Raw genomic sequence first — 14,252 nt, forward strand, 5'->3', positions numbered from 1 at the left:
GAAATGGGGATTTCTTTTGTATATACATATGCAATAAATTTATGATCATCAAGCAAACGGTGGAGGTTGGGAGGTTTGGATATTTAAAGCTTGATGGCAAGGCACGCAGCTGCCCCTTATTGTGCAGAAAACTATTTTGGGCTGCAGGAGCACTCCTCAACAAGGGCAGCACATCCGTAAACAAACCTCGTCCCTTCTTTCAGGTACGAAAGGGAAGCAAATAGATACCCAAAGTATTCAAACCTCCCAACCTCCACCTTTTGATTAATTTATTTCCATTAGTGCATGCCTGTAGGTGCAAAAAAAAAAAAAAAAAAAAAAAACTTTCAAACCGCGAGCCAGAAACGACAACCACACAGGCCGTTCCTTCGCTCTCTCGTCCTCGCGACAACCACACTTCCACGCACAGAGTTAATTAAAATGCAAATTAAAATCAAGTTTACCTCCCTGTCTTTGCTTGCCATGACATTCGCTGCCATGTAACCGGCACGGCCCGTGATGTCATCGTCAGCTGGCCGCGCACCGGCCTACGCAGCAACGTGTCCTGTCATTGGTTGATAAATAAATGGCCATAACTTGGGAACCACTTGTCTGATTAATATCAAACCTCGAAAAGGCACATCCTCAGGTCTCCAGCAATATACCTGGCAAGTCTCAATTAGATCGGACCAGTGGTTGTCGAGAAACAGCGGTCACAGACACACACACACACACACACACACACACACATATACACACACACACACACACACACACACATATACACACACATACACACACAGACACACACATACACACACACACACACAGACACACAGCTGGAATTATAGATAGATGAAGGATGGCAGGGGTAAGGATAAAAGCGAAGCAAATAAGTGCCTCAAAGTTGACAAGTATTAATAATTTATATGGATTTATAAGAGAATGTGTCGTCGTTACCTGCCCCAACACTTAGGTATAAACTCAGACTCTGTTGTAGTTTGTGTGCAGTGTTAAATGTGTGCCCATTTGTGTGACTGGTCTGCATTATATTTGTCACTATAATCTAACTAAACAATAGTGTCAAAATAGTGGTACGTATCTGTGTACAAGGTGGAGAAATGAGGTGAAGTGGTGGTGGGGGAAATGAGGTGAAGGGGTGGTGGGGAAATGAGGTGAAGTGGTGGTGGGGAAATGAGGTGAAGTGGTGGTGGGGAAATGAGGTGAAGGTGGGGGTGGGGAAATGAGGTGAAGGTGGTGGTGGGGAAATGAGGTGAAGGTGGTGGTGGGGAAATGAGGTGAAGGGGTGGTGGGGAAATGATGTGAAGGTGGTGGTGGGGAAATGAGGTGAAGGGGTGGTGGGGAAATGATGTGAAGGTGGTGGTGGGGAAATTAAGTGAACAGGTCTGGTGGGGAAATGATGTGAAGGTGGTGGTGGGGAAATGAGGTTAGGGGTGGTGGGGAAATGAGGTTAGGGGTGGTTGGGAAATGATGTGAAGGTGGTGGTGGGGAAATGAGGTGAAGGGGTGGTGGGGAAATGATGTGAAGGTGGTGGTGGGGAAATGATGTGAAGGTGGTGGTGGGGAAATGAGGTTAGGGGTGGTGGGGAAATGATGTGAAGGTGGTGGTGGGGAAATGATGTGAAGGTGGTGGTGGGGAAATGAGGTGAAGGGGTGGTGGGGGAATGAGGTGAAGGGGATGTCGTGCTATTTGTCGTGCTGCCTGCCGGTGTTAGAAGTTTCTTCCACGCCCTCAGCCTAATCACGTGATACAATGGTGAAGATGTGTGGGATGTGGATGTCAGTCGTCCTCATCCACAAATTCAGATAAAAGCCAATTATCCAATAAGAACACGTGAAGTTTGGACTGATCATCGACAACCTTTTTTACCCACCAACTCGAACCCGATGGAGACGGGTACGACTCGGTGGGTAAAAGAGTTGAAAATTGTTCGTGTTGTTGTTGGTGCTCAAATAAAAGCGGATGTTGCCGAGGAAGAGGTAAAATGTGGGAAGTTTTATGTGTGAATAAAAATTAAACGAATAAAAAAATGTTAATAAAAAAAATCGTTAAAAACGAATATTATTACATGAAACGAACGGACAGTATCACAAAACGAAAGTACAGATGTTTAAAGCGATAATTACAAGAAAAAAACTATAAATCCTAAAAACTACATTTTGTTCCCCGGAAGTAATAAATCTAAACGTTGATACAAACTGCACAATTTAATTTTTTTTTTTAACATTCAACCAAAAAAAAAACATATAATGAAGTAATTAAATTACCACAGGTATTTTAAGCGCAAAAAGAGCAGAGAGTATCTCACGTACCGGAAGGTTAATCTACCCATTCAACGTTTAAAAAAAACCAACAACAACAAAATAACATGAATCTCACTTGAAGTAAATTTTCTCTTTCTTTCTCGTGCTGAGGAACAACATATCGTGAGGATAAAACAGAGTTACGCAAACGCAATAACGATGAGGCAACCTGGATCGTAGCAAGGCCCTAAAAAAAGGCCGACTTCTCCGATGGTTTAACAACATGTTACAATTAATGGATTACAATAGGACATGAAACCATATTTACCTTCTTTATTCCTGCCTTGACGCGAGAAAGGTAATAGGAGGCTGAAAGTCCGGTAATTCCCCCCCCAAGTACAGCGATGGTTCGACCCATTTTGGCGCCTTCCTCTCTGCTGTTGGGTTGTACCAAATGAAAAAGACGTCACCAAGTGGGTGGAGATGTTGCTTTCAATTTTGGACTTTTCCTATACAGAAACCTTGAGTATATGTGAGGTTCAATATAATTTTTCTGCTTCAAATTAACTTTATTTACATTTTCTCGTGTTATCGCTTTCTTAATACTAGCGCATGCCCGTACGTGCAAAACAACAACAAAAACTTTCAAACAAATGCACAGGCCGTTCCTTCGCTCTCGTAAACGAAGACTGGATTGGGGCATTGTGTTTATCTAATATGGAATAGGTAAAGCCGAGAAGCGAACGTAGAATTCTTCTTACATTCGCTTCTGACTTTACCTAATACGTGTTCACAACTGTATACTTGTCAACTATACCGTGGTACATGTAAGCGCCGCACAGCTGATGATTTTGACGCAACTTCCGGTTACTTCGGCCTGGATTCGGGATCAGCGATCAAATCATGTAAATCACGATAAAAAAAAAATATTTTTGATGATGCGGGAGAGATATTTATTAAAATTAACTTTGGGAAAAAAATAATTGAATAAATAAATAAATAAACGATCACTTCTGGTCAAGAATAAAAGAAATTAAAAGTTCCGGAAAGAGTTTCAAAATCACTCCCGGTAATGTTAAATACAAAATAAACACTTCCTGTCATGAAAAAAAATCACTTTCGGTAGGATAAAATTAACTTTGGGAAAAAAATAATTGAATAAATAAATAAACACTTCCGGTCATGATCTCCCGGCATGCATCATTCCCCATGACAAAAACCGGAAACAAAAAAAAAAACAGAAACAAAACAAAAACGGAAGCAAAATGGTCATAGCCAACGACACGGATTCACAATTGGCAGGGTATTGTGTTGTTTTTGTTGTTTCCTATTCTCTCATGTGCACGCGTTAAGTAATATTCACAAGATGGAAATAAAACCCAACCGTGTTTATACACCGCACAGCGTTTAAAAACAACCTGAAGCAAAAGGTTGTACTGTACTGGGATGGGAGATGCTTAGCAGGCAGACACGAAGCGGAGAAACAGTCGAGCCGGGCTGTGTTGCACGAGTGCGAGCCAGAGCGTACTGTGCCCGCGGCTCTCCTTTATTCCGTATGCGGTACACTCACGAGCCGGCCGACTCCAGTATTACTACGACACCTCAGACGGCGTGCACACCTCATATCCCTCGCCCACACCTCCACCATCACGCCCATCATCATGCCCCTCCCCGTGGGCCTGACTACAATTGGCAGGGTATTGTGTTGTTTTTGTTGTTTCCTATTCTCTCATGTGCACGCGTTAAGTAATATTCACAAGATGGAAATAAAACCCAACCGTGTTTATACACCGCACAGCGTTTAAAAACAACCTGAAGCAAAAGGTCATAGCTAACGACACAGATTCCAAATAGCCAGGGGTAATGTGTTGTTGTTGTTGATGTTTCCTATTCTCTCAAGTACACGCGTTAAGTATGAAGCTCACTGCGTTCGCTATAAATGCGGATAAGAAATCGAGAAATTATTATAATACAGTGAGTCATCACTATCTGGAAGTTCGCATATCGCAGTTACGATTACTCGCAATTTAGTTTGAATGGCCAATTATTCAATTAGCGCCAACGTATTTTGCCTTTTCGCAATGTCGTCGCAAGGAAAAACACTATTTTTAGTAGTTTCTCAGAAGAAAGCAAATAACTATTTCAGGGGGGGGGGGCAAGAGGGTCAACTTCCCCATAAACCCCCCTCAGACTCCCATTTTATAATGGTGTAAACAAACTTTGGTACATTAAGAGTGATGAAGGTTGTGGTCAAGTTTCATCAGAAATGTGTGCAGTTCCTGCGAAGAAAGCAAATGCATATTTTGGGGAGGGAGGGGGCAACCTCCCTATAAACTCGCTCCGTAAACCCCCTTCAGACCCCCATTTTATAATGGTGTAAACAAACTTTGGTACATTAAGAGTGATGAAGGTTGTGGTCAAGTTTCATCAGAAATGTGTGCAGTTCCTGCGAAGAAAGCAAATGCATATTTTGGGGAGGGAGGGGGCAACCTCCCTATAAACTCGCTCCGTAAACCCCCTTCAGACCCCCATTTTATAATGGTGTAAACAAACTTTGGTACATTAAGAGTGATGAAGGTTGTGGTCAAGTTTCATCAGAAATGTGTGCAGTTCCTGCGAAGAAAGCAAATGCATATTTTGGGGAGGGAGGGGGCAACCTCCCCATAAACTCGCTCCGTAAACCCCCTTCAGACCCCCATTTTATAATGGTGTAAACAAACTTTGGTACATTAAGAGTGATGAAGGTTGTGGTCAAGTTTCATCAGAAATGTGTGCAGTTCCTGCGAAGAAAGCAAATGCATATTTTGGGGAGGGAGGGGGCAACCTCCCTATAAACTCGCTCCGTAAACCCCCTTCAGACCCCCATTTTGTAATGCTGTGAACAAACTTTGGCACATCCAGAGTGATGAAGGTTGTGGTCAAGCTTCATTGAAATTGTGTGTAATTTTTTCAGAAGAAGGCAAATAACTATTTGGGGGGGGGGGGCAACTTCCCTGTAAACCCCCCTCAGACTCCTATTTTTTTAATGGTGTGAACAAACTGTGGTACATACAGGGTGATGAAGGTTGTAGTCAAGTTTCATTGAAATCGTATGTGTAGTTTCAGAGAAGAAGTTGCAAGTATTATTTGTGGACAGACGGACGGACGATGCACCATCCCATAAGCTCCCCGGAATGACAAAGTCGGACACAACACGATACTACAACCAATCAAATACTCAGAGGCATACCCCCTGTTATGTATATAGTACTCATAATAATATATACTATCAAAAGCCATTCATGTCTGTCTGTGTAAAAGTTACATATGTACTTGCAGTATGTCCTTAATTACGTACTGTTGGAACGTCAGTTGAAACATGACAACATCTATTAATGACGTACTATTGGAACATACCCTTTAAACCTTTAGACCCTTTCACTGCTTCGACCCATTAGACACGCCTTTGACCCCTCAATATCCTCAGACCCCATATCATTAAAACCCTGTGAATGGCTTTAGACTTATTTGACTCCAACTTGTCTTGGAACATACCTGTTAAACCTTTAGAACCTTGTAGACCACCTATAAACCCTTTGAATCCATGAGAATCTCAAAACTTTTACACCCTTCAGACACCTTTAAATACACACCACACAGACCTCAAAATCGTCTTGCAATATACAGACTATACTTTTTTTCAGCAAGTAACGTGCAAACTCCCACAGAATGTGGGTGCTCTCCTTGTTTTAATTATTGAAACGTGCATTTCATACTTCAATAATTATTGTACACTGCTGTACTCAGTTTTTACTCGGTTTGTTTGTTACTTGGCGAAAAAATTGTTTTCGCCAAGTATGTTGGTCAGTTGCGTTTGTCTGTCTGTTTGTCACACGATTTTTGGTCACAGTTTTCAAGCAATCGTTCTGAATGTTTTTGGTTGTGTAGGTGACCGGCCAAGGACAACAACACTTAATTTTGGTGAAGATCTGAATCCGGATCCAGATCTGAGAATTCTAAAAATGATTCCTCACCATTGAGACATGGGGCCAAAAAGGATATGTAGCACAATATCTCAAAAGGTTATGGATGGATTCCAACAAAACTTGGTTGCCTTGACCCTCCTGCTCCTGCTTGACAAAATGGATTAGATTGTGGTGAAGATCTTTTGACAACCTCAATCAAAGCTGAGGTCAATCGGATGAAAATCGATGATTTTTCAGATTGAAATTGATGATTTTAGAAGTTTGACCTGGTGTTGACCTTTGAACATCAAAACTAGTTGGTTTCCAAATTCAGTCATGCACTGTACAAGGTGCTGTTTAATTTTCAGGTTAATCGGATGAAAATTGATGATTTTTCAGATTGAAATTGATGATTTAAGAAGTTTGACCTGGTGTTGACCTTTGAACATCAAAAGTAGTTGGTTTCCAAATTCAGTCATGCACTGCACAAGGTGCTGTTTAATTTTCAGGTTAATCGGATGAAAATTGATGAATTTTTCAGATGAAATTTGCTGATTTTAGAGGTTTGACTTTAAGTAGACCATTTGACCACAAAAATAGTTACTTTCCCAATTCAATGATGGACAATGCAATTGCTGTTTAATCTTTCAAGTTAATAGGATGTAAATTGACGACTTTTCAGTTGAAAAGTAATGATTTTAGATGTTTGCTCTTGAGTTGACCTTTTGATCTCAAAAATAGTTGGTTTCCCAATTCAGTAATGAACTATTATGAAATTGCTGATTAATCTTCAAGTCAATTGGATGAAAAATGATGATTTTTAGAAATATGACCTCCAAGATAACCTTTGACCTCAAAATCAATAGGTTTCTCAGTTGAGACTACCTCTACGACTTGGTAAAGTTTCATGACGATTGGTTTACATTTGTGACTTGTAGGCGAATGACATAGACAGATAGAATAACAAAATCGACTGACCAATATACTTGAAAAATGTTTGATGTTGTAAGTAACAAACAGACCCTAATGCAATACCCTCTCCTTCGGTGAGGATAACAAGAGTTCTTAAAGATGACAGCTCAGGACTGACGTCCGGTCCAGCCATCAACCTTCCTGCTGGCTTCCTCGCTGACATCCAACCAGAGCATGTTGTCGTTTGAAATCTCTCTCAGCCATAAGCTTACGACACACCTCTGAATCAGATATGCCAGTGATGATCCAAATCACAAACTGTTGTTCGACAGTCATGGATGACAGATCACAATTGGCAGCAATCTCCTTTAGCGCACAATAAAACGAGTTGAAGGTCTCTCCACACCCCCTGGTGCCTCTCATAAAAAAATCAACCTGATCATGAATGATGTGGCGCTGTCCTCGTAGATGTGCTGCTGGCAAGTACATTCTCGACGGAAAGTGTGTCCGATGTGAAATTCGTATCAATGGCATTGTTGAGGATTGACCTCATGCCCTGTGTCACATAGTTCCAAAGAGTTGCTAATTGCTCATGAGCTTGACTACAATCGACGAGACATGATCATCCCATTGTTCCCTCCACAGCTTGAAATCCCAGATACAGGTAAGTCAGGAGGAATATTGAACAGATGGCCTGAATGGTGGAAATGGAGTACAGACTTTTTCTGTCCAAAATCTTTTTTTTAAATCCAATATGGCCTCCACCATATTGGATTAAAAAAAAAAGAAAACGCACGTTTAAAACAGCACGTTCAAACAGGCTAGCAAAACCACCCGTGACTTCCAAACAGCACTACCATTTTAAAAGAGATTATGACATGGGCTTTCCTTGAAGTGTGCGATTAAAATTGTGGCTGTCACCCTGTTTACCTGCTCTGGAAATGGATCTCTCCGAGGGGGTCAGACACCATCTGGAGATGCCCGGAATGCACAAACTGAACAAACAAACACACCTCCAGCAGCCAGGCCCACCACCAAACACGACCCCACAGTCCAAACCCCCAAAACTGGGCTCAGGCTTGAGCCCATTGCACTGAAGACCCTAAGATATTAAGCCAGCCACCTCAACCGTTAAGCTAACACCAGGCTTGAATAGGAAATTAGAAGAGAAAATTGGGCAAATAGGAGAACAAATGCAGGGGTTACGAATAAATGAAAATTTATGGGCACAGGAGGGGCCACTAACTGAAAGTGGAATGGTGGGTTGGTTGGTTTCGGGAGATAAAGGAAAATGAAAGAGGGGCATGTTTGTTAGGGTTATGGCCTGAAAGGACATCACACTGATGTGGATGTCGTTTTGCCCCAGGGCAAAAACACTATTACAGTGACTAATCGAGTGGAGGATTTAGAAGGGGATAAATGAGCGAGCCCCGTTGTGTGCAGAATGATACTCGCAGGACGTTTGGACCCGATAGGGGTCCTTTTGGTATGCCCGGGACCGACAGGGTGCGACATGACGTGAGCTGTAGCGTACGCACGGGCGGCCAAATCTGAACCAGGTCTTCAAGCCTGCGACGTATAAGTTGGCAGGTGAACCTACGCAGTGTGGTATCGAGTTTAGATCACCAGTGAGCATGTCTGGACCGAACGCCTGTCGGTAGGTGAGGGCCGTACTAAGACCCGGGGTGTTCGAGATAGAGCTTGTGAGAGTCGACTCAGTGCCCATAGTCTTCGACCCACCGTGCATGGGGTGTGTGCTTGCGGCCGTGTGGCAGAGGGTAATAAGGAGGAGGTTTAGCGGTAGAGCTTAGAAAGAGACAGGCCAATGTGGCCCGGTGTTAACTTGAGCCCGGTTTGGTTTTGAAATGCTTTTGTTGTGGTGATATACGTATTGTGAGTTGTGAGTACATGGCCACTCATGACAACAGAGAAATGTTGGAGCAGGAGAGTCAAGGCCAGGAGCAGCTGCAGGGAGGGGCATCATGGCCTGACAGTAACGGGGTAGTTGTACACAGCTGCATTTGGATTTTGGAAGCGGGAGCCTCGGGTTTTTAGCTGATTTGGAATTCAAGATAAGGTATTGTCATCGTGCACCATCTGTACGTCTCCTATTTCAACTTTTCTGGCCCAACCACTGGGCCACTCCGGTTGAAATTTGGCAGTAAGGTTCCCCTCCTGACTGGTAATGGGCATTGCAAAGCTTATTCCGGTCACGTGACGTTAAGTAGGTCACAATGGCAGTCACCTAAATTCTTTCAAAAATCTTCTTCTCCAGACCCACCAGTCAGAATGCTACCATATTTGGGTTACAATATTAGGACAAGGTCTTGATGTTAAATTGCAGAGGCCATGGCGATCACGTGATAGGAAGTGTGTTAAAATGGCGGTCGTGCAAATTCCTTCAAAAATCTTCTCCACACCCACCAGTCAGAATGTTACCAAATATGGATTACAACATTAGGACAGGGCCCAGATAAGCGACAGGTCCACTGGTCTATTTTAAAATTTATTTTAAAGCAGCCTCAGCAGGACCTGGGCCCCAGGCTGCAGAATTTGTACCAGATGGGGTTAATCTCATTGAAGATCGCCCCATTCATAAATTGGGTTGTGCTGGAGAGCTGGCCTTGCAGGATTTGGACATAGGTTCCGACCGTGTGTATGGTACGACCCGGGACCCATGGGGGTCTGGTGGTGTCGGGCGTCCAAGCGAGTTTCGGACCAGTGGGGTCGTTGGACCCTGGAGGGGGTTGAGACCTTCGGAGGACTGAGATGGTCCCTCTTGGGCACCTATGATGGTGTGCTGAGAGGACCACGAGGGAGAGGTGTTGCAGACCGCACATTGGCGGCACCAGTAAGGGCCTGAGGTGGCATGTGACCGAGCAGCATCTCCCCGAGTCTCCGGGACAACCAGCATGTGACTATATGACAGGCTCAGCTGGTCTATGGATGCCAGTCAAACCACACGGACCCAGGTTTGAATACCACCTACATGAAACGAACCAGAGTATCTGCATAAGCTCAGTTTGGAAAGTGAGCCCTGGGTTTTAATTGGCATGGGTTACAATGAGATTGTCTACAGCAGCCGCTGCCAACATTGAAACACCTCCCCCATGGTAATTGGATTGTGCGAAATTTACCTTTCTCCATTGTCATAACTCACCATGCCTTGCTGGGGGCAGGGGGAGATGTAGGTGAGTTGTGGGAATTGGAATGGATGACGGGCAAGAGTGGCCACGAGAGCTAAGCACGTGGACCGGGCGGAAGGGGTTAAAAGTGTTTGTGTGTGATTGAAAACGATGACAGAAAGAATCTTCACTGATGATTATGCTGTCTTGAGTATATGCATGCCATGACAGGTAGCAACACAAGTTGCATGTACTACAGGTGTAGGCGAAGATAGGTGGCAGCTGGTGAAGTATGTATCATTGTATGTAAGGTTTGTGGATGAGGAAGTGGTACATATCTGCAGGTGATGAGACTCTTGGAGAGAGCGAGGACTGCGGTCAGTCACCATGCCTCATAACAGCGTTAGTGCAGGACAGTGATGGCGTTTCCTTGGCAGCGGATATTGGAAAATGTTGCTACGTTTACAAAGAGGAAACAGTGTTGAGGGGTCATGGTAGCTCAGGTGGATGATGTTGGAAGTTGTTGCTCTGCAAATGGAGCTGCAGTGAACAGAGATGGGGAGCAGTGTGCACAAACCACCAGATAACCTTCAGTACAGCCAGGTGTAACAGAGCTTATACTCTGACCTTTTACCCTTCACACAAAGGCTTATGGGATGCCACTATCACAAACTCAGATCTCAGTCACAAAATAGCATAAATTGTGCCAAAAGTACCAGATGAAGGCGGTAAGTTGACCATTACACGTCAATTATGCAGCTATTAACATTAGCCACCAGGGGTATGACCACCATCTTACCATCACTGTGCTTTTCGTCCCTTTTATTCTTTGCTTCTCCGTTTTCAACCACATCTTCTCCAATATTATTCTTCTGCTATCTTAGGTTCTCCAACCCTCATCTACTCCAAGATGCACTCCTTCTAATGACCTGCTCCTGGTTAAACTTTCAAAATCCAGGCTGACTGCACACATCATCATCTCTTTATTCCTCACTTCTCCCATCTATGGAATCACGTTCCAGAGGCCTTTCTAACTCCTCACACCAGAGCTTCAAAAGCAGGCAGTGTACTGCCAACTCTTGTCATTCCCAATTCTGTCCCAGATCTTTATTACCCCCATTAACCTTTCCTAACCCAACAATGTTACTTGCTTGTTGGTGTTTTTTCCCCTCCTCCCTTTCCTCTTATCAGGGTTGTTAAATCCCCTCGATGTTTGTTCAACTTTCATATCTCGCTTGCTCTTCCATGACTCTTGCTTGCTCCTGTAAAAACAAAAAACAAACACGATGACAGAACGAGCACAATAATAAGTCTGTAAACTAAAAGCAAAGGAAATGGTGCCTGAATTGGACAATGAAAATGAGCAGACAGGCAGGGTAATATCAAGTTTTTCCGAGCTAAATCTGGACGACGCAAGCATTGGAGAGGTTTATAGATGTTTTCAGGCACATCGTTTCCAAATGAAGGTGCAACAGTCTAGGAATGTTACTTGAGCAACTGGATTAGTCAATGTTAATGATCCTAAAAAGATCAGGCAGATAGTAAACAGAGTACATTGATAATTGAGCAATAGGTAGTTGCTGGTTAAGAGAATTAGCAATCCTGAGTTTGAGCCCCCATCGACCGTTGAATTAACACCAAGTGGGGTTGACTCAGTCTGTCATACCTCTGAGGTCGACATGAGCACCAGTGTACTGGTCATAGGGGCATTACATCAGCAGCACAGCCACGCCCTCAGCCAATGATGCTACCCGCAGCCTTGTGTTGCACACGAAGGAGGAGAATTGGCAGAAGGTGAGTTTACAAGGTATATAATTACCCAAGGTGCAAGTCAAAGTATGAATGCATTTACTTCAATGCTGAATCAGTGTATGAAGATGGTACCCCCTCAACTACATTGTGAATATGGGTTTGGGTCTAGAAACCCAAGCAAATCCACATTTTAATTCTCAAAGAAGCAAACATCGAAACTGTGAAGAACAGATGGCAGGCTCAGTTGGAATCATTAAAAGTCTGTTTCCCAGAATTGTTACAAATGTGGGATATTAAGTCCATGCGGAAATTTTGCTTTTCGGTCAAAGAGGAACAATAGCACAATGGAGGCCAGTTCAGAATGTGTGTGGAAGCATGAGGATAAATCTGAGACTTCCTATCTACAGTAAACCAAGCATAGCAGTTCTGTGGGCCAGTATCTGGCTGGGGTAGACAGTGCTAAGAACCTTCTTTGGTGACAGTAATCAGGGGTAAATTTAAGATTAAGAAATTTGAGACTTAGCTGCAAAGTACAAGATGCATTCTGTTAATCTGAAGTCAGCCAGTCATTCAATTGTAAGGCTGGCAATTTTAGACAAAAGCGCAGAGGGGTGGAATCTGAATTCATGATTAAAATAACACAAGCTATAGTTAGCAATGCAGTTACCGCATTTGTCTTAAGCTGTGGATTTGTTAGGTTAGAATGGGGAACAAATGAGTTGGAAATTGAGGTTATGGGTGGTAGAGTTGTGTTGATCCGTATCTCATAGCCATCATTTAAAGCCTGGTGTTGGCTTAACGGTTAAGGTGGCTGGCTTAAGATCATAGGGTCTTGAGTTCAATCCCCTTTTTTCCCATTGAATTTACACCAGGTCAGTGAGTATAGTATGCACGGTCGGTGAGTATTCCATTGAATTTACAGGCTCAGCCTGTCATCCTTCTGAGGTCGGCAAAATGAGTAGCAGCTTTCTGGTAACAGGGGGCATTGCATCAGTGGTACAGCTGCAGCCCCAGAAAAATTATGCAGCCAAGAAGCCACAGACTGGATACAAATAAATAAATAAGCCATCATTTCCTGTCTGAAGAAAGATGTTGGTGGGATCTGAGAAGCTGTAGTTGTTATATGTGGCAGGTGGAAGTGAAGCTGTGATGTCTGTTGGTACCCAGTACTCAATTCCTCGAGGTGCCACGCTGTTGGTGATGGCAGAATACGCAACAGGACCTGAGGTAGAGACCCCTATCGTCTAGTGGAATTACTGGGTTATCAGACAGAGGACAGCCTAGAAGCTGGGAGCACTCTTATCACCAATCGAGATAGTCGAGCGCCAGTAAGATTGCTGAACTTCAATGCAAACCAACGGACTTAGTGCGGTAGAACACTGATCGTCAGGTGCATGAAAATTGAGAAACTACCACAGGTGAGGTGGAGAATGGCAGCAATTCTTCCATTCAGCTAGAACAGTTGCAGAATATAACCAGAGATTTCACAAAAATGATCCGATTAGAATGCAGCTGTGAAGGGTTGAAACGACTAGCTAGCTAAAGGCAGTGCAAAATTTAAAGATTATTCATTGGGAAAGGTTGTGTGCCAACCAGGTAATAATAGCACCTCCATAAGATATAGATAGGATAAGACAGACTAAACATGAAAGCTAATAGTTAAAAGACTTTATTTAAAAAAACAAGAAAAGGATAAATTAAATAAAACAACTGGTTGCTTTGGTAGCTTGCTCATTGCAATTCAGCAAAATGATGGTGCAATTCACTTCATGACCTGCAGAAACAAGAGGGGATCAAGTTGGGAAGAGGGGAAGTTAGCATTGTTAGGTTCAGGAAGTCGAGAATTAGAACGAGTACAATCACCATGATTTTATTTATTAATGTGTGAGCAGTTAGCTTCATTTGCTCTTTCAAAAAGTTATTGTTCCTTAGGATATACTGCACGGGTGGTGGTGGGTGCAGGGGGAAACATTCCAGTCCTATGGAAGTCTGTATTGCTGCATCTGCATTTATTATAGAACAATATTCCTGTAAGTGCAGCGTGCAATGGTGAGAATTAGTGGTGATGATACTTGTTATGTTATGTTTTTGGGACACCAAAGACTTGGAAGAATGAAATGCAATGAAAATGGGAGTTTTCATGTACAGTCCTGTATTTCAAAATTGTATTTTGATGAATGAGGTTTTGTCATGTAATTTTGCTGCTGTTTGATTTTACATTTATAATTTATGTTTCAGATATGTTATTTTACACTTAGCCCAGGCAAAAATGCTAG

At 43.1% G+C, this 14,252-nt stretch overlaps 1 protein-coding gene across 6 annotated transcripts in view; it reads right to left on the reverse strand.

Moving 5' to 3' along the window:
* Nucleotides 1–2,715, reverse strand: part of PPOX (protoporphyrinogen oxidase) — a 37,007-nt gene extending 34,292 nt beyond the window's left edge. The window contains exons 1-2 of one of the 6 annotated variants that reach the window (XM_085852301.1): nucleotides 2,572–2,700; nucleotides 2,380–2,409 (exon numbers count right to left, since the gene is read on the reverse strand). In XM_085852301.1, the coding sequence (XP_085708427.1) occupies nucleotides 2,380–2,409; nucleotides 2,572–2,661 (120 nt within the window). In that variant the 5' untranslated portion in view covers nucleotides 2,662–2,700. Of the gene's footprint in view, nucleotides 1–443; nucleotides 551–2,379; nucleotides 2,410–2,571 lie in introns of those variants that run through there. The other 5 variants (XM_085852320.1, XM_085852310.1, XM_085852327.1 and 2 more) reach the window with 5 other exon arrangements.
* Nucleotides 2,716–14,252: the final 11,537 nt, after the last annotated feature.

This window comes from Eptatretus burgeri, chromosome 2 (assembly GCF_056783735.1).
Source record: "Eptatretus burgeri isolate ZD-2024b chromosome 2, Ebu_testis_v1, whole genome shotgun sequence".
NCBI lineage: Eukaryota > Metazoa > Chordata > Myxini > Myxiniformes > Myxinidae > Eptatretus > Eptatretus burgeri.